The sequence below is a fragment of the Cnephaeus nilssonii genome (assembly GCF_951640355.1).
Source record: "Cnephaeus nilssonii genome assembly, chromosome: 6".
NCBI classification, from domain to species: Eukaryota; Metazoa; Chordata; class Mammalia; order Chiroptera; family Vespertilionidae; genus Cnephaeus; species Cnephaeus nilssonii.
In genome coordinates this window covers 373,770-398,243 of record NC_137077.1, presented here as the reverse complement: position 1 = coordinate 398,243, position 24,474 = coordinate 373,770, and the positions used below count along the sequence as shown (strand labels likewise).

The 24,474-nt window shown below is 64.8% G+C and overlaps 2 protein-coding genes across 5 annotated transcripts in view; both read right to left on the bottom strand.

Moving 5' to 3' along the window:
- PLXNB2 (plexin B2) overlaps nucleotides 1-10,152 on the bottom strand; it is a 29,162-nt gene extending 19,010 nt beyond the window's left edge. For 2 of the 3 annotated variants that reach the window (XM_079774569.1, XM_079774571.1), the window contains exons 1-2: nucleotides 10,051-10,152; nucleotides 76-128 (exon numbers count right to left, since the gene is read on the bottom strand). The gene's annotated coding sequence lies outside the window, so the exon portion shown is untranslated. The remainder of the gene's footprint in view (nucleotides 1-75; nucleotides 129-10,050) is intronic. The other variant, XM_079774570.1, reaches the window with a different exon arrangement.
- Nucleotides 10,153-11,141: 989 nt separating this feature from the next.
- On the bottom strand, nucleotides 11,142-23,092 carry DENND6B (DENN domain containing 6B). 2 transcript variants are annotated; one of them, XM_079774752.1, is made up of 19 exons: nucleotides 22,832-23,092; nucleotides 18,419-18,457; nucleotides 18,304-18,346; nucleotides 17,638-17,750; nucleotides 17,253-17,333; nucleotides 16,647-16,752; nucleotides 16,454-16,533; nucleotides 16,309-16,371; nucleotides 15,975-16,030; nucleotides 15,286-15,408; nucleotides 15,093-15,188; nucleotides 14,862-14,956; nucleotides 14,695-14,760; nucleotides 14,364-14,518; nucleotides 13,826-13,879; nucleotides 13,421-13,530; nucleotides 13,209-13,311; nucleotides 13,039-13,113; nucleotides 11,142-12,967 (listed from the first exon to the last, which is right to left on the bottom strand). In XM_079774752.1, the coding sequence occupies exons 1-19, from the start codon at nucleotides 22,991-22,993 to the stop codon at nucleotides 12,845-12,847; spliced, it is 1,743 nt and encodes a 580-aa protein (XP_079630878.1). In that variant the 5' UTR covers nucleotides 22,994-23,092; the 3' UTR covers nucleotides 11,142-12,844. The 2 variants fall into 2 exon arrangements, with proteins under 2 accessions (XP_079630878.1, XP_079630877.1); XM_079774751.1 differs by having other exon boundaries at nucleotides 18,304-18,457.
- Between the last annotated feature and the right edge of the window lie 1,382 nt (nucleotides 23,093-24,474).

Sequence of the window (24,474 nt, the reverse complement as noted above, 5' to 3'; positions counted from 1 at the left end):
CCAGGGCCTCACGCAGCCAGCGAGTGGCACCTCTGGCCTCCCTGCATGGAGGTGCCCCCTGCCTGCCCCACTCACCCAGGCTCCAGCGGTCCCGCTCAGGCTCTGCTCCCGGCTGGCATCCAGGCTCGCTAGGAAGCAAAGGAGAGACAGTGGTCTCACCACAGGCCCGGCCTGTGTCCACCTGTCTCCTCTGCTCCACGTCTGGGGGTGGGGAGCAGTCCGGGGGACCCCACTGGTGGCCTCTGCCATCCTGAGCAGGAGACCCCAGACCTCCTTCACCCCCTCCATGCCCCTAGCCCAGCACCCCGTTGGGGGGCACACACGTGGTCCTTCCAGAATACAAGCCTGATACTCTCCTCTTTCCTCTGCTCAAAAAAAAAAGGGCAAAAGAAAAAAAGGGAAGGAACCGAGTTTTCTCATTACAAGTCTACGGGTGGCTCAGTTGGTTGGAGCATCGTCCCGTACACTGGAAGGTTGCAGGTTCGGTTCCCGGTGGGGTGTGCATGGGAGGCAACCAATGTTTCCCTCTCCCTTAAAAAAACAAAACAAACAAAAACCAATGGGAAATATCCTCGGGTGGATAAAATAGGGCTAAAGTAATAGGTTTAAATAACAAAATAAAAATTGCTTTTAAAAAACGTGCATGCCCTTGACCCCTGCAATTCTGCTTACTAGCTGTGTGACCTTGGGCAAATGACTTAACTTCTCTGGGCCTCCTTTCCCCGCCTGTGAAACGGAGACCGTCACCCTGAGCCCCTCTAGGGGTTTGTACGGACCAAAGAGTTCATTCATGAAAAGCCTCAGGAGAGCTTGTTACTCTGTAGCGCTCAGCAAGGCTGGCTATTGTATCCGCTCCTGGTAAACCCCGTCCAAGGCAACTTCCCGGATGGTTATTACAGCGAGAAGCTGGCAACCACCTCCTACGAGAGCCACTGCCACCCACAGGACCCACGCAGGGGGGTGGCCCGTGCGACCCCGGGGAGCCCAGGTGGCTGAGGCTCGGGATTCTGGGATCTCCACAGGCACACAAGGGTTTCATGGCCGAGCTGGCCGAGAGGCCTTCCTCCAAATTGGAAATGGGGGCAGGGCGGAGGGCGGGACAGCGAAGTAACTGCCTTTGTGAAACATTGTATAATATATTCCGGCCCGGTGGCTCAGTCTGTTGCAGCGCTGTCCCTTGCACCAAAAGGTTGCGGGTTTGATTCCCGGTTGCGGCCCACACAGGAGGCAACCAACTGATGTTTATCTCACATCAATGTTTCTTTCTCTCCCTTCCTCTCTCTAACAATCAATAAAAATATTTTCTTGGGTGAGAAGTTAAAAAGAAAGAAAGAATATATTCATGCATTACTTGACCAAAGAAAGGTGCATAGCCCTAACCGGTGTGGCTCAGTGGATGGAGCATCGGCCTGTGGACAGAAGAGTCCCAGGTTCGATTCTGGTCAAGGGCATGTACCTTGGTTGCGGGCACATCCCCAGTAGGGGGTGTGCAGGAGACAGCTGATTGATGTTTCTCTCCCATTGATGTTTCTAACTCTCTCTCCCTCTCCCTTCCTCTCTGTAAAAAGTCAATAAAATATATATATTTTTAAAAAGGTGTATAATAATGATCACCCCCCATTCCCTCCAGCTCCCCTCAGCCTCAGGGACTCCCCCTCCTCAATCCCTCCCGGCCTATCCCAACCCCCCACATCCAGGCTCGGCCACTGAGCCCTGCATGGTGCCCCCACAACTCCTCCACCAGGGTCAGCCCACCCCACTCCCCACTCCCCTTACCCCCACCCCTGCTCCACCGGCCCTTTGCAGCACACTCCCCAACAGGGTCACCCTCCACCCACACTCGGAGCAGGACCCAGGCCTGGACCCGTGGAGTCCAAGGGGGACCAGAGGGAACAAGGAGGCAGGAGGCGGGCACAGGGCACCAGCACTTCCCTTCGGCGTCCTCAGCCCACCGGGGGTTGGGCACTGAGGTGCGGGGACAGTCAGGGGTTCTTTCCACTATTTTTGAGCAAACAGTCGGAGCAGGTTCTTAAAATGAAAACAACAGAGCCCTCGCCGGTGTGGCTCAGTGGATAGAGCGTCAGCCTGCGGACCGAAGGGTCCCGGGTTCGATTCCGGTCAAGGGCTCGTACCTCGGTGGCAGGCTCCTCCCCGGCCCGGCCCTGGTCAGGATGCCTGCAGGAGGCAGCCCATCGATGTGTTTCTCTCACATCGATTTTCTGTCTTTCCCTCTCTCTTCCACCCTCTCTAAATTATCAATGGAAAAGTAGTCTCAGGTGAGGATGAACCCAAAAAATCAAAACAACGGAAAGCAGCCATGAAGGAGGGTCCAGCAGACACACCCAGAGGCCACGATGGGGACTCCGCGGGCAGGGCCTGGCAGACAGGTGCAGGCTCACCAGGTGGGGGGCCCAGGCAGGACCGCCCCAGCCTGTGTGTGTGTGTGGGGGGGGGGGGAAGAGGTCCCAGCGCGGTGAAGAGCACCTGGGACCTGCAGGTGGGTGACAGAGAGGGCACCCCCAGGCTGCAGGCACCTCCTCCCTCCCCCCCCCCCCCCGCCCCCGCCTCACCCGGCAGCTGGCGGCCTGGGGACCGGGACGCAAATGCAAATCTGCAATTAGCTGCCGAGCACAGCAAATCAGAGCCGACAAAACAGGCAGCGCCCGCACCTCGGGCCTGGGCTGTTTTCCAAACAAGCGCGAAGGAGGGGTGCGTGGGGGGTGGGGTCAAAGTTCACCGCCGGGAGCCGGCCCCCCGCCCCCCGCGTCCCTGAGGCCCGGCCTGCGCCCCTCCCCAGCGGCCCGGGCAGAGCGCTCCAGCGCCGGCGCCACCAGACTCCCCCGGGAGCCACCCGGAGCCGCGGTGGCTCTTGGGGCGCCGCTCCCGCCCCCCGCCCCCCGCCCCCGGCCGCACACTCGGAGGGGAGCACGTGGGCGCCCCGCGATCCCCACCCGCGACCCCGCGACCCCAACGCGCCCGGCCTCGAGGCAGAAGGACGGCGGCGGCCACGTGGGCGCAGGGCCCGACCCCCGGCGCGCACCTGGGTCGCCCCCAGGAGCCACCCCAGCCCTCACCTGCCGCGGCCTCCCGGCCCCGGGCCAGACCCAGGCTCGGCCCCTCCGCGCCCGGCCAGCCCCGCACTTTGGCCCCGGCAGCCGCCCGCCAGACCCACGACCGGAGGCCGGAGGCCGGGGCTGCGCCCTGACTCACCGGGAAGGCCAAGGTCCCCGCACAGCACCTGGGCGCCGGGCGGGCGGGGCGGGGCACCGGCGCGGGGGCAGGGCCTGGCGTCAGCGCCACCGGAGCCTCCCACTGGACCCTCCCAGGTGTAGGGTGTCACACCCCTCCCGCCACCAGGGCTGCTGGGCCTAACCCAGCCTGGACCCTGGGCCGGGCTGTCCAACCCCGCAGGGATGGGGAGGGCTCTCCGTCCTCCCCTGCGGTCTGGGCTTGGGATCCCCGCATGAAAAGTCACCCCAGGTGGGCGGCTGTGGGAAGGTCACAGGCCCAAGACCCACAGCCAAGGGGAACGCCCCCGCCAGGCAGCCCCCGCACCCCTCCAGCCTCCAGGCCCATGTACCTTCCAGGATGGAGGGTATCCGGGCCCTTCTGGCCCCTCTGAGGCCTGAGGTCAGGTCACCAGGAGGTCAGGGCACCAGGATGTCTGGCCACCAGGATTACTGCATCGACTCCTGTCCTCAGGCGGAGCCAGGGGTCTCTGCCCCACCCTCCCTCCCCGACAACTGCAGCCTCTGCTCGTGGGGGGCGACCCAGGATGCGACCCCAAGCACATTCCCGGTGGCCGGGTTGCAGGCTCCATCCCCAGTGGGGGGCGTGCAGGAGGCAGCAGACCCACGATCCTCTCTGTCATTGATGTTTCTCTCTCTCCCTCTCCCTTCCTCTCTGACATCAATAAAAACATACGTTAAAAAAAGAACACAGGAAAGAAAGGTCTGGACATTCCCCTGAGCTAACCTCCCCAGGGGCGGCGTCGTCAGATGGCGGGGACAGGAAGAGGGGAGAGGGGTTAGAAAGGACCGGACTTGGGCCGGGGCCAGCTGGGGCGGACACTGCAGGGCATCCGCGGCACAGAAGAGGCCTCCGGCCACGGATGGGGAAGAAGCCGTCCAGACAGCTGGCCAACCACAGACGGGCTCCTGCGTGCCGAGCCGAGCGCTTACCCCACACCCAGCTGGAAGAGGCGGGGCGATCCTCTGGATATTGGGGCTCAGTGACAAGCACAGACCACTGGTTCTGCCTCCCTGCCCGCCGGCACCCCCCCCACCACCACCACCTCTAAGTGCCCACGTTTATCTCCCCTGCAGGCTCACCCCCCACAGCTGGCTGGACCTCGTCGGCCAGGGCCGCCTCGGACTCTGGGTGGCTGCAGCGGGCCCAGGACCAGCCCCGCCCCCCGAGAACCCCCTGTGTGTGCATGTGCAGGAGGTGGGGTGGGCGTGAGGGGCTGATGGGGGAGGGTGAAAGCAAGTGAGGAGCCAGCAAGGCCTATAATCTCCCCGTCAGTCTGTCAGCGCCTCGGCGGTCACCCCGGCCCCGCCTCCTCCGTCAGAGCCGAACCCCACAATTAGCCTGGGGCACCGTGCCAAATGGCTGTGCCAGCCCCCACGCACATCCACGTGACCACACATGTGCAGGTACACACGTCTGTGATGGCAATGGGGGCCCTGTCCCCCCCAGAGTATCCCCAGGACAGGGAGCCCAAGGAGGCACTCCCCGACCCAGGCACTTGGGCTTGAGAGGCTGTGGGTGGGAGGGGTCTGTCCAGTCCCAGCGCTGGGTCAGCCCAGAAGGCCCGAGGGGCCGAGAGGCCTGGCAGAGCTGGGCAGGCCTGGAGGGAGGGCCCGTGTCCTGGAGCGGCGGGGGCATTGGGAAAACCCCAGGGGACAGTGCAAGTCTCTGGTCCAGGGAGGCTGGGGACCTGGTGAGGGGCACAGAGCTGGGGGCGCTGGACAGGGTCCGAGGCCGGGCTGGTGGGACAGTGGGCAGCGACCACAGGACAGACACTCGGGGCTTTGGGAGGGCAGAGCCCGCGATCCCAGGGAGCAAATGCCCAGCTCGGGGTGAGGCAGGCCCTGGTGGGTCACTGGGGAAGGGGCAGATTGCATGGGAGGAGGTCGGCTCCTGGCCGGCCTGCCCAGCTCCCCGGGGTCAGGCCCTCCCCCTTCCCAGTCGGTGGTCACTCAGTTGAGCAAGAGGCTGCCACACAGGATGGGGCAGAGGCCGCCTCCAGGGAGCACGGCTGGGCCTGGGGACGCACACCGCCCTGGGCCTTCCCTCCCCCATCCTGACATCCTTTCCTGGGGCCTGAGGTACCGGAGGGTCACCCCCTAAGTCAGGCCACGTGCCAAAACCAGGCTGGGGAGGCCAAGCTCCTCAGGGCCCCTGGCCAGGCTGGGGAGCCCCCCTCCACAGCCCGCCCCACCCCTGCCCTCACCCCTGCCAACTCGGTGGCTGGACTGAAAATGGGTTCTCCGGCTCGCTGGGCAGAGGAGGGGTGGCCCCTGCTGAGCCCCCTCCCCTTCCCTGCAGAGGGCACCTCGGCAGTGACCTGGGCCCTGGTGCTCCTGCAAAGCAGGCCCCCAATTCTGAAAACACCCCGGGGTGGGGGTCGGGGGCTAGAATCCACGAAGGCCCAGCACCCCACCTCTAACTGGTCCTCAAACCCACCTCTCCACAGCTGGGCCTCCACGTCGCCCAGGTCACCCCATGCTGCCGTCCCACACCCTCTGCACCACGCATGCCACAGGCCCCCTTGCACCCCAAGACAGAGCCACCCTCCCTGGCCTCTGCCCAGCACCCCCTCCCCAGCACTCAAAGACCCAGGTGAGGACAGCACCAGCCCCGGGTGGGCACCAAGCCAGCCCTCTCTCCCCACTGCCACCCATGCCGCCCGGCGCACTCCTGCTGTGGTCTCTAGAACAGCCCGGCCTGAACAGCCAAGCAGGGTGCCTAGAGGGAAGCCAACAGCGCCCCCCAGCAAGACCCCCAGTCCCACCCACGGCCATGCCTGCACGGGTGGCGAGCGCTGGGGCGGGCTCTGCCTGGGCCTCCGCTGGGCCAGCGGCCGGAACCGCTTCCAAGCAGCGAGCAGACGCCCCGCCTGGCTCCATGTTGCCTCAGGTGTCCCTGGGAGGCCGACACCAAACCCTTTCCTCGTCCCCACTCTTCCTGAGGAGGGGGCCCGGCGGGGCCGGAGACCCGATCACCACCCTGCCTCTCAGCCCGGCACCCACACGGGAACTGGGTGGGGGCAGGGCACCCCAGGAATCTGATCTCCACACCCACAAGTGCAATGCCCAGGTCAGGGCCCAGGCTGCACCCAGAAGGCCCCATTCCTCTTCCCCTTCCCCCCGCCAAGGCCCTTGCCCCCACCCGGGCCAGGACCCATCTGGCACCCAGATGGGGAGCTGCCAGATTTCAGAAGTCACACCATCTCCGAGGTCAAGGCGAGGCTGTGGGCACTGAGCTGGGTCTGCCTCCAGATCCCAACCCAGCGCCCCTGATCCCAGCTCCGCCCCCGATCCCAGCTCTGCCAACAGGATGCCGGGCACTGAGGTGGGCGGAGGCCTCATGTGGGGCAACAGTGGGGGCGCATCTCGGTGTGGGAAGGCGGCTGAGAAGGCAACGCGGGGCGGGGAACAGAAACCCCAGTCCAGGCCCAGCCCAGCCTGGGTTCCTCCCGTGAAGGTGGGGGTGCACCTGGGCAGGGCCGCCCGGCAGGTGAATAGCTAGCAGAGCAGAGTGGTGCAGAGAGAGTTCAGAGGGAGTTCTGGTAGCCCTGGGGGGGCCCTGGGGCAGAACCACGGAGCCCGTCAGAGGCGGCCGAGGTGTGGCGGGCCCGAGGTGTGGCGGGCCCGGAGGGCAGCTGCACCTGTAGGGGGAGCCTAGGGCGGGGCTGGGCTCCGGCCTCATCCCCCACCCCCACCCCCCAGGGCAGACAAAAGCAGAGGCGGCAGGGGATGTGAAACCACGGAGGGGAAGAACTGGAGAGAAAAGGGAAGCAGGGGTGCCACGCCCCCTGAATCACCCACTGGTCCCACCTTCCCCAGCCTGGGATTAGAGACCACAGACAATTACCTGGAGGCCCCACCCTAAACACAAACAGCCGTGAGCCTCGGGGAGAGGGACTCTGCCCAGCCCCTACCTGCCACCAGTGACTCAACCGGCCTGGCCAGAACCTGCCTCTGCCTCAGAGGGAGTTGAGGCTGGGGGACCGCTTTCCATGGGCCAGGCCTGGGGCGGCCCCCCTCGCCCCTCATCCGCCCCCAGCTTTCCTGGCACGAGTCCAAGGCAGCTCCTCAACCTCGGTCCCCGCCCAGGACACCAGGGGGGCTGTTGCTGCAGCGAGGAGGACTGAGGCAGGCCCTGGCCAGCTGCTCAGTGGTTAGAGCTCAGCGGTGGACAGAGGGGTCATGGGTTTGGTTCCGGTCAAGGGCACGTACCTTGGTTGCAGGGTCCCTAGCCCCCATTCAGGAGGCAACCAATCCATGTGTCTCTCTCGTGTTGATGTTTCTCTGTCTCCCCTCCTCCTTCCATTCTACTGTCTAGAAATCATTGGGAAAAATGTCCTCAGGTGAGGATTAAAAGGAAAAAGAACTGAGGCGGGACTTCCTGCTCCCGGGAAGACAGTCTTGGTGGCAGAGGGCGGCCTCTCCTCACCAGGGCGCCCCCCTGCCTGTCACCCCCGCCCCCCGAGGGGGGAACAGACACCTCGAGGCCTCCAGATCGGCTCGGGTCCCTGGGACGGCTCCTGGGGGCCGGGGCCAGTGCCATCTGGGCCCTCCCCAGGCTGCCAGCCCACCCAGTGCCTTCCAATCCCATCTCTTCTGCTCCACTCGGCTGGGCTGGGGCCAGGCCCCTGGCTGCCTGCGCTCTCCCAGCTGCTGGCTCTGCCTCTTCCATGAGGTCTCTGCAGGAGCTGCTGGGAGCCTGGCTCTGGGCACACACGGCAAGAACCCAGGGGGCCCACCTGGCAGCGACCCAGCAGTGACCTCGGGCCCTCACCTGTGGGACAGGCTGACAGGGGACATGATGGGGGCGAGAGCTGGGCTATGGGGGGGCGTGGAGGGAGGCTGTATGTGTCAGCTCTCCTTGGGGGTCGGTCAGTGAGGGGGCAGGTGGGTGGCCTCGGCTTCAGCCTCTGGGAGACCCCCGTGCCCCACCCTAGGCAGCCTCAGTCACACCCACACCTGCGCCCTGTCAACTCCGGGAAGCACAGGGTGTGAGCAGCCCAGCCCAGGCCATGCGCGTGGTCCCAGGGCCTCGGGGAGGAAGGGTCCGGGGCTGGGCCCCTTGGATGGGGCTCGGGGCTCCTCCTGCCCCACGGTCTCCCCAAGGCGGGCTCGGCGAGCCTGCTGGGGCCACCCTTGGGCGTTCTCCAACTGAGGGTGACGCATCCCCTCCCACCCCGCCCCCCCATGACCGGTCGGAGCAGCCTCGGAGCTGCCTGGGGGAGGGGGAGCTGCCCGGACTAGCCCGTCTCTCCTCCCTCGACCCACAGCCCCGGAAGTGGATCCCTCTCCCAGGCTGCGGCCTCCCCCTTGGGTGGCTGGACACGGCTGGATAATCCAAAATAATTCCCTCTTGGCAGGCGGCCGGCGGGGGAGGGGGACTGGAATTCCAAACCCTGTTTTTCTCAGCAACTTCCCTCGCCTCCTGGGTGAGGAGCCCCCGCCAGACCTCAGGCTTCCTGCCAACCTCCCGCTCGGCCGGGCCCCAGGAGGTGCCAGGGGAGGAGGTGGGAGGCGCAGAGCCCACCTGCTTGTGCTCAATCTTCTCTGGGGATTCCTGAGAGCTGTCACACCACAAAAATACCCTGAGGGCGCCTGGGCCTGACACCACCCTCCTGGGACCCTGGGGCAGAAGAGGCCCGGCCCCTCGCCCTCGGCCCACCCTCAGGCCCTGCCCTCCACGCTAGGGTGGCATCTGGGTATGGGGTGGGCTGAGAACCCCCACCTCCGGGCTTCCTCGCTCTTGTCTCCCACTCTCCTCCCCTGGGATGGGGGTGGGGGGAGGGGGACGCAGAGGCTGAAGTTAGACATGAAAGGGGAGCTCCCTAGAGAGCCCCCCGGCCCTGGAACATTCCACCAGCTTGGAGGCCCAGCCTCACCCCAGAGCTGACCCCCACCCCAGGCCACGGTGGGCGCGGACAGAGCCTTCTTTCCCTTCCACGCTGCCGGGAAGAGGCGCCCCAAGACATGGAGGGAGCTCAGGGGCCCCTCCGATTAGCCACGCAGCCTGCGCACTGGGGGGCTCCCCACGGGAGGAGGCGACAGAGGTGCAGGGCCAGAGGGGGGCGCCGGACCCAAGCTGAGCATCCGCCACCCGGCCCGGTTCTGAGACTTCCTGGGCCCAGGGGGTTCGCCCCGGCACCACACCAACAGCCTCAACAGGAACGGTCCAGGCAGCGCCCCCCCCCCCCCGCCCCCCGGAGCAGCAGCGCAGGCCGCCAGGGCTTCCAGACCCGGGGCTGGGCCGCCTGGTCCCAACTCGGAACCTGCACCCCTTCCAGCCTGGCCCGGCCCAGCCCGAGTCCTCTTCACGGGAGCCCCGGGGGCCGTGGGGGGCCGAGGCCTGCCGGCAGGTCGGCCCCTGGGGGAAGCCGGGCTCGCACCCTGAAACCCAGGCTGGGCGCCTGGGGGCGGGCGCTCGGGCACAGCAGCGCCGACCTCTGCCCTGGGCACGGGTCTCCGCGGCCAAGAGACGGGGCCTGGGTGGGAGGGAGGCTCGGAACCAGAACCGGAGCGAGGGGCTCCCGAGAGACGCGGGCGGCAGGAGGGGGCGCTGCGCCCCGCCGGGGACCCCAGGCTGAGCAAGACCCGGGCCCGGACGCCGCAGCCTCGACCGCCGCCTAGAGACCGGGGTCGGGCGGGCCCGGCCCAGCCCGATGGGCACCCGGTCGGCGCCAAGGCCCGGCCACCCTCCGCGGAGCGGCCGCGGCCCGGGGTCCCCGCGCCCGGAGCCCGCCAGGCCGGGGCTCAGCAACTCGGCGAAGCCCCCGCCCCGCGGGCCCTGCACCCCGTTTCGTACCTGCTCGTCCGCCGCCAAGACTCGATGGCGCCCGGGCCGCGTTCGGCGCTGCGCTCCGGCCCGCGCGGCTGCCATGGAGACGGGCCTTTGTGTGGCCGAGGAGGGGCCGGAGCGCGGGAGCAGCGGCCCCGCCCCCGACGGGGAGGAGGGAGCGGCGGGGAGGGGGGAGGGAAGGCGGGGGAGGGGGAGGGGAGGGGGAGAGGGAGGGAGGGGGAGGGAGGGGCGGGCCGGTTGCCCCCCGCGCCCCCCGACCCCAGTGTGCGTCAGGGCGCCGGGCAGGTTCGGCCCGGTTCTGGCCCAGGTTCGGGTCAGGCAGCGAGCGCCCTGGGTCACAGGGGAGCCCAGGCCTCGCGATAGGGGAGGGCGCTGGGCTGAGCGAGGCCCCAGGTGCCCCCGCGGTTCTCCCCGAGCCCCCCACCCTCGGTCGGGGAACAGGCCGGCCAGAGCTCTGCCTTTCCCGGGGCGGAGGCTGCAAGGCCTGAACCCGCTCCTAGGGACCTCAGCACCCCACTTCCTAGGGGGAAAGGCGCCTGGGAGTCTCCTCGAGAACGTACCTGTGGCCCCAGCTGCCCGCCCCAAGCCCACACTGGGCCCTGGGGCCTCGCACCGGACCCCCTCGCACCGGGGGCCTGCAGTGCGGAGGCGAGCGGAGCATTCCCCGCCCCCCCAGCTCTGCAGGGAGCGCTCCCCCCCTCCAGGCCCCGCGCCTCCTCGGCTTGAGAAGAGGTGGGGACCCGTGTGCCCCTGAAGCAGGACAGGCATGGGGAGCCACTGTCGGGGCCCAGGGATGGTTAGCCCTAACCCACACCCTCACACTGGGGTGCCCTCTCCCCTCTTTGGGGACCTGCCCTCCACCCCGACTTGTCCCCTCCTGCACAGTCTGCGTCCTCTGCTGCCTGCCCCTCAGGCACCTCCTCTCTGGGTGCTCCCCACCCTTGGACCTGCCCCCCCCCCCAGTATAGGAGGGTGTCCCTCATTTCAGCACCTCGCTGCCCTCCCAGCCCCTTCAGCCCCAACCACATCCATACCAGCCCACCCCGCCGCCCCCACCGCAGGGAACCCCAAAATGACCCGTGTCCGACAGATGCCAACTTTTTATTTAAAAAAAGGAAGTTAAAACACAAGCAGTGTGCTCACAGGACATTTTAATCCCAAAAATGTGGGAAGGCCACTGCCAGACTAAGGGAGTCTTTAAATAGAGCGCAGGAAGCTTGGGGCGCACTCCTTCCTGTCGGGAGCAGCCGCTGCATCTCCGCCCGCCCCAGGCCCTGCACAGGCCTCCCAGCCCCGGGCGGGCGGGCACAGTGGCCACCACAGCACCTCCTGGGACACTGGGCTCCTGCCCATCCAGGCCTTTCTGCCCTCCGGCTCTCCTGCGGGGCGGGGGGGGGGGGGGGGTTGCTTCTTTTGACCCATCTACCCCTTCCTCCTGGTCTGCATGCCCCACTGGGTTACAGTGAGGGGCCCAGGCCTGGCCCTGTCTCCGGCCAGTGGAAGTAGGGCTAGGGTTAGAGGTTGGCATTAGGCTGCTCTGAGTGGCATCTGGGGTCAGAGTGGAACCTTTCTCACGCAAGGGCCTCCAGCTAGTTCTGCTCAAATGCATGCACCGCCTCTGCGAGTTCCGGCTCAGCACTGAGACTGAGGACAGTGAGCCTGTCCTAGGCTTTGGTCTGGGCCAGAGGCTGACACAGATGCTCAGACCAGCATGCTGCCATCTGCCTGGGAGGGGATGCGCCCGCCCGCCCAGGGCAGGACCGAGTGGGGCTTCAGGAGGGACAGGAACCCCACCAGCCTGCAGCCGCTCACTGCCAGGACCACCTCAAGGAGACGCCGAGCCCCATGCGGCCTGGCAGAGCCCCTCGGGTGAGGGGTCTGAGGGGGAGACTTACCGCAGGCCCACGGCTCTGGCCCTTCCCCGAGCTGACCCTGCTCTCACCCGGTGCTGAGTGGGCAGCACTGGGCCTGGCTGGGGCGAGCGCCCCCTCTGGGAGCTGGTGCCCAAGCAGCTGTTGGAGGCTCGGGCTGGGGCGGGGGGCGGCGGGGGGCAGGTAAGCCGCTCAGACTGCACGCAGGGTAGATGGACCCGGGGTAACTCCAGTGCCTGTCAGCTATAGCCATGGGCGGAGGGGGGGGGGGGGGGGGGGGGGGGGGGCTCCAGGGACAAGACCTGGGACAATTCCTGGAGGGTGGGGAGCCCATGGCTGGGTCCCACACTGCGCCCTAGTGGCCTCTCAAGAAACCAGCAATCACGAGGCCAAGCTCCTCATCCCTCCCAAGCCAAGGACAGTTGGTGAGGTGCCCCCAGTCCCAGGCAAGTGGGTGGGTGGGCCCTGTGAGGAGAGGGACCTGCCTGTCAGCTGCCTTTTCCTGTCCTGGGCTGGGCAGCCTGGTGGGGCTGACGGACACATCAAATGCAACGCATGGGCCTTGCATGGGGCCTTCCAGGAATCGGCAGATGGGTGCCTGGCGGGGGCATGGCCCCAGGCCCAAAGCAGCAAGAGCTCACAGCCAGCCCCGCCCCCAGCCGGCAGCCCTGCAGAGGGCAGGTGGGGCCCAGGGGCAGGGGAGGCTCTAGCCAACACATGATCCGTCAACAGGCAGGGCCTAGGCTGAGGCTCCAAATGCCCACTTTACTGCTGGGACGGAGGTGCTGGGCAGGGGCCAGGACCGGGGAGCCGCAGGGAGCCTGGTCAGCGCTCACGCTTGGCTGGGCAGCCCTCGCTGGAGAGAAGGAAGCTCAGCCAGACCCGGGCCCCGCGGGCACGAAGCCCCTGACCACACCCTCTGGCCGGTCCTAGGGAGGGCACAGGGCGGCCTGCAGGCTCTGGGGCAGGGAGCCGATGGCCGTCTCGAGGTACAGCCGGGCCTGCTGCAGCGTCTCCTCCGTCACCGGGAGCCGGTGGCCCTGTGCCCGCACCTGCAGGGGCAGCGCTGGTCAGGGGAGAGCGGCCTCGGGTCCCGGTGGCCCAAGCGGGGCAGGCTTCTCACCAGCTTCTCCTGAAGTTTCAGGACCAGGTCCACGACCTCCACCTCGGACTTGCCCTTCATCCAGGTCTCGATGTTCTGCCAGGAAAAGGTGGGGCCACCCATCACCACAGCCCTCCCTAACCCCAGCCCCCCCAGCCCCAGGGACCCAACCCCCTCCAGCCCCCCCTTACCGCCTCACAAATGGCCTCCAGGTGCAGGGCCTCCAATTGACGGGCCATCTCCTTGCGCCGCTGCCGGTACCAGCCGTCAAAGTGGGGGGACTTGAAGAACCGCCTGTGACAGAGAGGCAGCGGCCGTGGGGCGGACCCCGTCACGGGTTGGGCATGGGCACCCTGTACCCACCAGCAGCAGGAGCCCAGGCCCCGCACTGGCGTCCACCCACCTGTAGAGACCCAACCAGTCGCCCTTGAGGATGCAGGTGAGCTGGGGCCCCGCCCGTTCCAGGCTGCACAGGAAGTCCTCCTGGTGGAAGGGGCGGACCTGGGGAGGGGTCTGAGACAGGGGCCAGGGGAGCCTGGTCCGCGAGGGAACAGGACCCTCCTGGGGACACACGCCTGACCCCCCTCCTGCTGGGACAGACCCCAGGTGGGCGGCCTGGAGCCCTCTGCGTGGCCCCACGGCTCCGTCCTGTAAGGGGCAGTGGTAGGTGTGGGGACGGCCCGGAGCCTGGGGACTCCAGCACCATGACCTCCGCCCGCCTCTGCCCCCAGACCCTCCCTCCCCCAGAGTCAGGACAGGAGCCCCCCTCCCAGCCTCACCCAGACTGCCACCTGGACCTGAACCCCACCTTCCAGGGCGTGATGCTCTTCCGCAGGGGCATGAGGCTGGCCATGTAGTGCTCCTGTGGGGGGAGTGACCTGGGCCTCAGCCTGGGTCTCGGGGTCCCTGCCCCGCCTGCCTGCCCTGGGCCTCAGCCTGGGTCTCGGGGTCCCCGCCCCGCCTGCCTGCCCTGGGCCTCGGCCCGGGTCTCGGGTCCCTGCCCCGCCTGCCTGCCCTGGGCCTCAGCCCTGGTCTCGGGTCCCTGCCCCGCCTGCCTGCCCTGGGCCTCGGCCCGGGTCTCGGGGTCCCTGTCCCGCCTGCCTAGCCTGGGCCTCAGCCTGGGTCTCGGGGTCCCTGCCCCGCCTGCCTAGCCTGGGCCTCAGCCCGGGTCTCGGGGTCCCTGTCCCGCCTGCCTGCCCTGGGCCTCGGCCCGGGTCTCGGGTCCCTGCCCCGCCTGCCTGTCCTGGGCCTCAGCCCGGGTCTTGGGGTCCCTGCCCCGCCTGCCTGCCCTGGGCCTCAGCCCGGGTCTCGGGGTCCCTGCCCCGCCTGCCTGCCCTGGGCCTCACCAGGGGGATGATGAAGCTCTGCGTGAGCTCCAGGAGGTGCCGCCTCAGCAGCGCGGTCAGCACCCCTGCGGGCCGCTTCTTCTGCAGGCCCCGGAGCAGCCGTCGGAGCAGGGCCTTGTCCCGGCGCAGGTGTGCCGTGTAGGTGGTGTAGAGGCCTGGCGGAGACACGGGGGCTGGTCCTGTCCTGGGGGCTCCCTCCCATGCCCCACAGCTGCCCCCTTCAGGGATGCCTGCACACCCGCTCCTGCCCCCCCCGCCCCCCCCCCCCCAGGACGCAGAGCCCACGCCTGGGTCCTGGAGGAGAGGAAGGGCTTGTCCGAGGGGCACACACCTGGTTTGGTGTCAAGGGTCTTCAGCCTCGAGGGCTTTTTCAGCTTGACCTGCTTAGGAAGGCCCCCTGCGAAACAGAACGCTGACGGCGCCTCAGGGCCCGGGTTCAGACCCCAGGCCCTCGCTGGGTGAGCCTCCCCAGGCCCCGCGCAGGCCAGGCCGCCTCACCTGACATCCTGGGCTCCCCGACACGGAGGATGTGGGGCCAGTGCTGGAGTGTTTTGATGAAGAAAGGGTTTGTGACCCCCAGGACCACGTTAGGTCTAGAGAGAGGAGAGAGAGAGGAGAGAGGGAGGGAGGGAGGGAGGAAGCAGCGGCAGGCCTGGGAGGGGGCATGAGGGGGGGTGGGGGTGCGGGTGGGAGGGGGGGATGGGGGTGGACAGAGGGGGCGGCACTTACGGGGCCTGCGTGCGGGTAGTGAACTCCTTGAACTCGCTGTCGTGGATGGTGAAGTAGGGGCGATAGTCGCAGCAGAACTTGAGGGGCTGCAGACAGCTTCAGGGGAGGGTGGGGAGGGGTGGCACAGCAGGCCCGTGAGCACAGCTGGGCAGGCCGTGCCCCGACTCAACACCCTCCCACCGCACTGGCCTACCTGGTCAAGGCCAGCACCATCTCAGAGGACACGGCGGGCGAGGGCGCCAGCACCACCAGGGGCTCCCCGAGGAGCATGAGCTCCCACAGCGTCTGCACGTGGCTCAGCACAGGCTGCAAGCACCTGGGCGGGGGGGGGGGGGGGGGGGGGCGCTGGGCAAAGGCAGGGCTCCCACAGGCAGAGGGCCCTCCCCTCCCCTCCCCCTCCCCTCCCCTCTCCTCTCCGGGTGAGTCCGCCCGGTGGGTGGGAAGATGGTTTGGAGACACTGAGGGAGTGCAGGACCCATGGATGCTGACAGCCACCCACGTGGGCCCGGACCTGCACCCCATGCCCGAGCCAGCAGCCTGGTCCTGCAGGCCCAGCCAGGGCAGGACCGCCTCCCTCAGCGCCTCATCGGGAGAGGGGCAGCCTCAGGCAGCGCCCGCCTCCCAGAAGCCCTCCCTCCCTCCCTCCCTCCCTCCCTCCCTCCCTCCCTCCCTCCCTCCCTCCCTCCCTCCGGGTGCCTGGCCGCTGGGACTTTCCTGCCCCCGGGCCATGTGGCCTTGGTGCACACACAGCACTGGGTCCTCTCCCTCACAGACCGGCCGAGGGTCCATTCCTGGGGCAGCGGCCCCGTGGCCCCGCCGGCCCATGCCGGGCTTGTGGGCTCCCCACAGTCTGTGAGCAGCGAGCAGCGGCGAAGGGCTCACCTGCACAGGTCCAGCTCGTGGACACTGGTGAGCACCAGCGGGGCCGGCAGCAGGTTCTGACGGGAGGGGTGGGTGGTATCAGGTGGAGGGCGAGCGACCACCATTAAGCCCCAAGCAGCACCCCACCCCGGAGAGCCCTGCCCACACACCTCCCACCATACCCCCCCACAGCACGGGGGGGGCGGGGGGGCGCACCCAGCCCCGCACCCAGACGCAAGCCCCTGGCTTTGCCTGGTGTCTGGCCATCCCACAGGGCTCCCGGCAGGGGGTGGGGAGGCCCAGGCAGGTAGTGGGTGGGTGCAGGGGCAGTGCCACTAGCCCAGGAGGGGCCCACCTCTTGGCCACACTGCTGCAGAGGACTGGATTCAGGCTTGTCCACCCGGGATGGGATGTGTACCTGGGGGTGGAGGCAGCAGCTGCCAGCCAGGAGTGGCACCTCCATGCCCTGGGCACCTTCCCGCCCAGCCGGCCACCCTCACCTGCAGGACGACGCCCACAACTGGCAGGTTCAGGGTCTGCCCAGGCACCGGGGCCGGCCACTGGTCAATCTCACTGCACGCTGTAGTCCAGGGGGTCAGGGTCAGGAGCCGGCCCTGTGGGAGCGGCCTGCCAAGGCCACTGGGTCCCACAGCTGGACGATGCGACTCTCTGGCTGACCTAATGGCCACTCACCTGCTTCCAGGCAGGGCGCCAGCTTGTCAAAGTACTCGGGGGCGATCAGGCTCAGCAGCGCCTGGAACAGCCGGATGAAGGGCAGGCGGGACACCAGCACCAGAGACTGCGGGCCCAGGGGCCGGGAGATGTCACCCAGCCGGCGGGGAGATGTCGCCCAGCCACACAGGAGTCTGCAGGGCCCTGGGCCTGGCTCATCCCGAGTCACCCAGGGCCGTGCGCTCCACCAGCTCCAAGGACAGCTGTCCCGGATGGCCCAACACGGACCCCAGGGCGATGAGCTGGGAAACCTAAGCCTTCCCCAGACAGGAAGGGGAACCCCAGGACACATGGGCGGGCTGGACCCTGGGCCTCCAGAAGGAATGCATGTGGCCGAGGTTTCTCTGGGTGTCTGAGCTCAAGGCTGAAGTTCCAGTCCTAATCCTAAGAGTGAGAAGCAGGGGTGTCTGGGGCCCAGGTGCTGTGCTGGGTGAGAGAGGGGCTGCAGCAAGGGTGGAGTGGGGGGCACCCTCACCCCTGCCTGCTGCCCAGGTGCCCCTGCCCTCAGCCCCTCCCAGGGCCGCGGCCGGGTCTCTGAGTGGTGCTGCTCAGAGGGGCCCGGCTCACCTTCTGGAAGTAGCCCCTCTTCACGGAGCTGTCCTTCACCTGCCTGAAGTACACGTAGCCAAAGTAGTGCGCCGACTCCCTCTGGAAGGAGAGGCCCGCCAGGTGGCGCACGCCCCACGCGGCTCTGCCCACCCAGACCCAGACCGCTCTGCGGGGCGCCAAGCTCTCCGGGTCCTGGGGGCAGGCCCACACCCTCCACTCAGAAGGGGGCACCTGTGCAGACATGGGGAGCAGCCAGGCCGCTGCACACCAGCCACACGCTGCCGCTCGCATGTGCACTGGGAGAGCTCCGGGGAGGCCGGGCTGGCCAGCGCCCTCCTGCCCTCAGGCCGAGGCACCCGGGAGGGCTGCCGGGAGGGCGGAGGCCGGAGAGGCAGCCCCTCACCTGCAGTGACACGGGGGCCTCGCTGTCGTAGTGCCTGTCGTCGGTGGGCCGGGGGCTCCTCCGCCCTCCACACTGACGAATTCGGAAGCTGAACTGCGTGTCCCCGAGGCAGCCTGGGAAGGGGGCAGCCCCCTCCATGTCAGGGCTGGAGACCCTCCCGCCACCACGCGTGGTGGGGACAGCAGGGACGGGAGGCCATGTGAGTCTGAGAGCTGATGGACTAGAAGACCCCAGAGAGAAAGCCCCGCTGCTGGGTCTGGTTCTCCGAGCGGAAGCCCCTGTACCCTAACTCCTGCACCTTGTTTCCGAGTCAAGTCCGAACCCAGACGCAGGGGCAGCGGCCACTGTCGGAGCACAGGGGCAGTCGGGAGAGGCCGTGTGGCCGGCTCGGCCTGCCCAGCACCGGGGAGCAGGGGAGGAGCAGAGCCAGCTCCTGGTGGGGGAAGGAGACCAGACCCCGCTGGTCCCTCTTCCCACACAAATAAGGGAACCTGTTGCCTCTGCTGCATCGTGGGCTCGGGGTGTCTCTACAGAGCGCTTCTGGGCTGTGCTGGGCCCGGCCTCGGCCCCAGGGGCTCCCGATGGCCTCCCCGCCCCTCCCCAGGCTCTTCCTCTCGCCCCCAGCTCAGAGCCGGGGGGGGGGGGGGGGTTGTCGGAGTCGCCTACCTGAGTGGGAGTCGGGAAAGGACAGGTAGCAGATGCTGCTTTTCTGAAACACATGAGACCCGGTGAGGGCTGGCTCGCTCCTGGGCGCCGTCTGCTCCCAGCGGGCGGGACCCACCTCCTTGTCCGTGAGCCGGGAGTCACTGGGGTACACCAGCTGCGGGCCCAGAGCACTCGGTGAAGCCGGCGGGCCTGCTGCGCTGCCCGGTGCTCCCCTCCACCCTCCGCGCGCACGTCCTCCTCGGCTCCGACCCTCCTGCCTCTCCTGCCTCGGGCTCCCCAGGCCTCTCAGCACCAGGCCCTCCGGACTCTCCTCACTCACCTGGGCCAGCACACGCCTGGGCAAGCTCCCCAACTCCCTGCCTGCACCCCTGGCCTTCGAGGCCACTTGCCCCGACTGTGCTTGGGTCTCCCTGACTCCACCATCGGCCCTCTGTCCCCACAGCTTCCGGCGGTGCTTCCGATCCTGCCCATGGCCTCCTCCTGTCTGGAGTGGCTACAGGGCCCTCCCACTTCTGGGACCCCATCCCACCAGCCAGAGGGCCTTGGGCTATGCCATCCCCCTGGGAGGCCCTCAGATCAGGCCACCAGGCCCCTCATCTTCTCTCTACGTGGACATCACCTGACAGTGGCTTCGCTGCCTCCCCACTGGTCAGGGGTCCGGGAGCTTCTGACCTGTGCCCCGCCCCAAGTGTGAGCTCCAGGAGTGTGCCCTGGGCTCTGCAGTGTCCAGTGAGTGTGACCAGCGAGACAAGTCACACACCCTTTGGAGTGGACGGTCAGTGAAAACCCAGATACTAAGCGACCGGCTCTGAGTGACCTGGGAGACAGGCTGCACTCTGGGGGGTGGGGGGAGCACTGCTCACTGGACTCCTGGCACAGACTGAAGATTCCGGGGGGCCCTGGGTTCCCAGCACCCCCTCCCTGAACTGTGCAGCCTTGTCAGCTGCTCAGAAACCCAAGCACACAGAGCTGTTAAGGCCACTTGCTTAGAAGTCACTTTCTAAATGGTTACATTCTAGAAAATTAGACATGAAAATGCCGTAAGGAAACAAAATAATCTCTTAACTTTTCTTGTGATTTACATTTTTTTAATTGATTTTAGAGCGAGAAGAAGGGAGACAGGAAAAAACACCATCAATTTGTTGCTCCACTTACGTATGCATTCATTGGCTGATTCTTGCACGTGCCCTGACCAGGATGGAACCTGTAACCTTGGTGTATCCAGACGCCCAAAGGAGCTACCCAGCCAGGGCCTGCTCTTGTATTTTATTATTATTCTAATCCTTACCTGAGGAGATGCTTTTACTGATTTTAGAGAGAGACAAAGAAACATCAATGTGAGCCTAGCTGGCATGACTCAGTGGTTGAGCATCGACCTATGAACCAGGAGGTCATGGTTCGATTCCTGGTCAGGGCATGCACATGCCCAGGTTGCAAGCTCGATCCCCAGTGTGGGTGTGCAGGAGGCAACGGATCAATGATTCTCTCTCATCATTGATGTTTCAATCTCTCTCTCCCTCTCCCTTCCTCTCTGAAATCAATAAAAAAATCCTATATAATAAAGAGGTAATATTCAAATTGACCCTCACGCCCTCACAAGATAACTGCCTATGACCAGGCCGGCAGGGGGGTTAGTAAGGGACGACCAAACGACTGAACAAGCAGGCTGCGTGGGGCGACCAGGCTGGCAGGGTGGGCAGTAAGGGGTGACCAGGCTGGCGGGTTGGGGGGTCAGTTAGGGGCAACCAGGCAAGCAGGCGGGTGAGCAATTAGGAGCCAGTGATCCAGGATTGTGAGAGGGATGTCCGACTGCTGGTTTAGGGATTGGGCCTAAACTGCAGTCAGACATCCCCCAAGGGGTCCTGGATTGGAGAGGGTGCAGGCTGGGCTGTGGGGACCCCCCGATGCATGAATTTCATGGACTGGGCCTCTAGTATGTTAATAAAATATATATCCTATATAATAAAACCCTAATATGCAAATCGACCAAATGACCGGTTGATATGATGTGCACTGACCATTAGGGGAAGACGCTCAATGCAGGAGCTGCCCCCTGGTGGTCAGTGCACTCCCATAGGGGGAGCGCCGCTCAGCCAGAAGCCGGACTCAAGGCTGGCGAGGGCAGCAGCGGTGGCGGGAGCCTCTCCTGCCTCTGAGGCCGTGCTAAGGACCCTTCGGGGGATGTCTGACTATCGGAGGGGAGCGGGCCTGAGCGGGCAGTCAGACATCCCCCGAGGGGTCCCAACTGCGAGAGGGCGCAGCCGGGCAGAGAGACCACCCCCGCCCCCCACCCCCCACCCAGTGCACGAATGTCCTGCACCAGGCCTCTAATATATATATATATATATATATATATATATATATATATATATACACACATACACACACACACACACACACAGGCAGTCCTTGGGTTACATCGGACTCGACGTACGTCCTTTCGTGGTTACATCGCCATCTCCCATTTATTTATAAAAAAAGTTCTGTCATTTCAACGTATGTACATGTGTGCTTTATGTTTTTTATTATTCATTTACCACAAGTAAAGGTCAGGAATTGTTATCTTTCTTTTAAATTTTTTTTACTGTTTCACTTCATTACTGCTGTGTATGTGGTCCCTGTGAGTGACGTAGGTGCTTATGTAGGTAGGTTCCAACTTTTACAGCGAAAATCGTGTTACGTCACGCCGTAGGAACGGACCTCCCACGTAACCCGAGGACCTACTGTATATATTTACTGTATATGTTTTTTAAAAAAGAAACATCTGCCCTAACCGATTTGGCTCAGTGGATAGAGCATCAGCCTGCGGACTCAAGGGTCCCAGGTTCGATTCTGGTCAAGGGCATGTACCTTGTTTGTGGGCACATCCCCAGTAGGAGGTGTGCAAGAGGCAGCTGATTGATGTTTCTCTCTCGGGGTGTCAATGTTTCTAACTCTATCCCTCTCCCTTCCTCTCTGTAAAAAATCAATAAAATATATATTTTTAAAAAGAAACATCTATAGCAGGGGTCCTCAAACTTTTTAAACAGGGGGCCAGTTCACTGTCCCTCAGACCGTTGGAGGGCCGGACTATAGTTTAAAAAAAAAACTATGAACAAATTCCTATGCACACTGCTAAGTCAGCTGCTAAGCAGGACAGGCAGTGGCGGCAAAAACACCCGGCGGGCCGGATAAATGTCCTCGGCGGGCCGCATGTGGCCCGCGGGCCGCAGTTTGAGGACCCCTGATCTATAGGCTGCCTCCCGCATGATTGAACCTGTAACCTTGGTGTATCCAGACAGCACTCTAACCAACTGAGCTACTCAGCCAGGACTTCCCTTGTGATTTTATGGGGAACAATTTGGACAACAATAAGAATGCGGGCTCTGTGATGTTGGGCAAATCATCTCATCGCAGAGCCCACATTCTGTGATGAGGTGATTTGCTCAATGCTTGGGCCCCTCTGAGAGCTGGGCTGACACAATAATGCACGCCTGGTGGGGATGGCTTGGTGCATGGGGTTTGCACAGAGCTGGGCACCGTGCCAGGGCCCAAGAGTCCTCACTGAGAGTCAGCCCTTTCTGTCTCAAAGACCTGGGTTTCCCACGGCCTTGCGGGGTTCAACAAGGCCTCAAATCAAAACATCCCTAGTCCCCATCGGCTTTCCAGCATGGGTGTGCAGCCAGCCTCCTCTTGGCCAGCTGCAGTACCAGGGTGCCCTGCCCGTCCCCTCCCATGAAGTCCCCGAGGGTGTGGTGAGGTCTGCTCCAGCCTCCCCTGCACCGGCCAGCTTCCTGGCCTGCAATGCGGCCTGCAGGGCGTGGGTGACCATCCTGACAGCCCTTTGGAAGGCCTCTGCCACATTTTCACCTACACCCAGAGGAAGAGAAGCTGCTGGGGGGGCGGGGGGGGGGGAACACTGCAGACAGAGGAAGAGAAGCTGCTGGGGGAGGGGGAGAGACAGGGGGGGGGCGGGGACAGGAGCACCGCAGACAGTGGGAACACCCCAGGCCCGAGCGAGGTGCAGCAGGCTGGAATAGGACCCACAGGGTCTGGATCTGATTCTAAGTGAACGAAGCGGTGCAGGAGGATTTAAGCAGAATAGCCACAAAGGAGGGGGTCACAGCAGCGGGGGGAATGATCTGAGATCCTTGTTGCCAGTGGAAGTGTCGGCCTCCGCTGCCCATGGGATGTGTGTGTGTGTGGGGGGGGGGGGGGGGGATGGGAGGAGGCCGGGGTGACCCCTGGGATTCTGGCTGGAGCAAAGGAGGGGAGAAGGTGCCGCAGCCACTATGGGGAAGGGGGAAACGAGGTGGGTTTTTCTTGAGGAAAAGTCAAGGGCATCGCTTGGGTTATCCACAGTGCAGGGCCCGCCCCTATCTCCTCCATCCCAGGGCGGAGTCTGCCTCTCGCTCCTCTGCTGGAGCGCGCCTCTTCCAGGAAGTGACAGCACAGAGTTTCGGAGAGGGACAGGCCAGCGGGGTGTCTGCCCGACTGCACCCCACGCGCAGAGGGCTCGCGCGACCACCGCCCTCCGCCCCCCGCTCACCTCCAGCGCCTGTCCCAGCTCCAGGTCGAAGGTGACCACGCACACGCACTCCAGCCAGGCCGAGAAGCGCGCCCAGGGCGTCGCTGGAGCCCGCGACCCCGAGGACGGCGCGCCAAGGCGGTCGCGAGGCCCGCGGGGCCAGGCGCCAGGCGGCGCGTCCATCGCGGAGACGGCAGCGGCCTGCAGCGCGTTGCCGGGGAAACGGCCAGGAGGCGTTGCCGGGTAACTGCCTGGAGGCGGTGGCCGCCGTGCAGGTCGGGAGCGCGCCGCGGAGCAGTCGAGCGGCGGTCGTGGGCCAGAGAGGCCCTTCCGTGGTCTCGCCGTCTCCTGGCGGCCGGAGGAGCGCAATGCAGCTGAAAGGCGCCGAGCCCACCAGCGAGAGGGGCCCGCGCGGGCTAGAGCGGCCCGGAACGCTGAGGCGGGACTTCCGGCGGGTTTGTATGGGACCCGGGAAGTCGGGTCAGACGCGCGTTGGGGCCTTGGCAGGATGCTCCCTTTCCAGCAGACTCGGAGTCCGGCGGTAAGGGTCTGCTCCGCGTCTGCTCCCTGGGGCCCTGCAGAGCTGCGCCGGCCCGGGTTCGCACCTTCCCGGGGCCGTCTTTTTCCCCACGGCCAGCCCTCAGGGTGTGCGACGGTGCCCACGGCCTGCTCTGGCCTCCTGGCCCGCGCCCTCGAGTGTTTCTGCGCAGTCCCCGGCGCCACGGCCGAAATCAGCCAGGACGCCTTATGAGGCCACCGGTGTCACAGTAGAGTGAAGGAGGAGTTTGGAGCGGAGACAGTAACTACTTAACTGGTCAAATATTTTAGTTTTTAGGTGTTTATTTTATTAAAATACTAGTGGCCTGGTGCACGAATTCGTGTACATTGAAAGGGAATTAATTAGAAGAAATATTTTAATATCACTATTCGCCTTTTCTCTATGATGGAAGTGTCAACCAAATTCACGATCCACAACGACAAATGGAAACTCACCCATGCTCGAGTCAACTTAGCCTTTTCTAGATATATATAATAAACTTGCTTAAGTAGACCTGCTTTCTGATTTAGCCAAACTTTTTCCAGTCCAGTGAAGCACCCCAATTTCTCTTTCAGGTAATTGTCAGCAACACATCAGTAAATGTCAACACGAAGCAGATTATTATTGTAGATCATGCAGGGAGAACAAAGGGTAAAATATTTAACTGCAGCAGTGTTCGACTGTATTCTGCATTTCTTCTTTTCAGTCGGGTCAAGTTTCTAAACTTTCTAAATCTCCGTTTTCTGGCTAATGAAAAGAAAATAGGATTCCTCCCAGTCTCCTATCTACCTACTCCAGGATTTCTGTGAGGATCAAATGGGATGAGGCATGGGGAAACGCTTCACAGACATTTGGTTAAAGTGTGAAATGTTTGCACCTGGCTATAAAGCAAGTTGTATTCCTGGGCTGAAGAAACTCCAAGGAGGCTGGTCGCTAAGGAGAGGAAGCCGGGCATTGCTATGTGACGTCATTACCTGGATGATCGGACACTTAGCATATTAGCCATATATATATATATATATATATATATATATATATATATATATATATATATATATATATACTAGAGGCCTGGTGCACGGGGGGGGGGGGGGGTCCCTCAGCCTGACCTGTGCCCTCGGGGGAT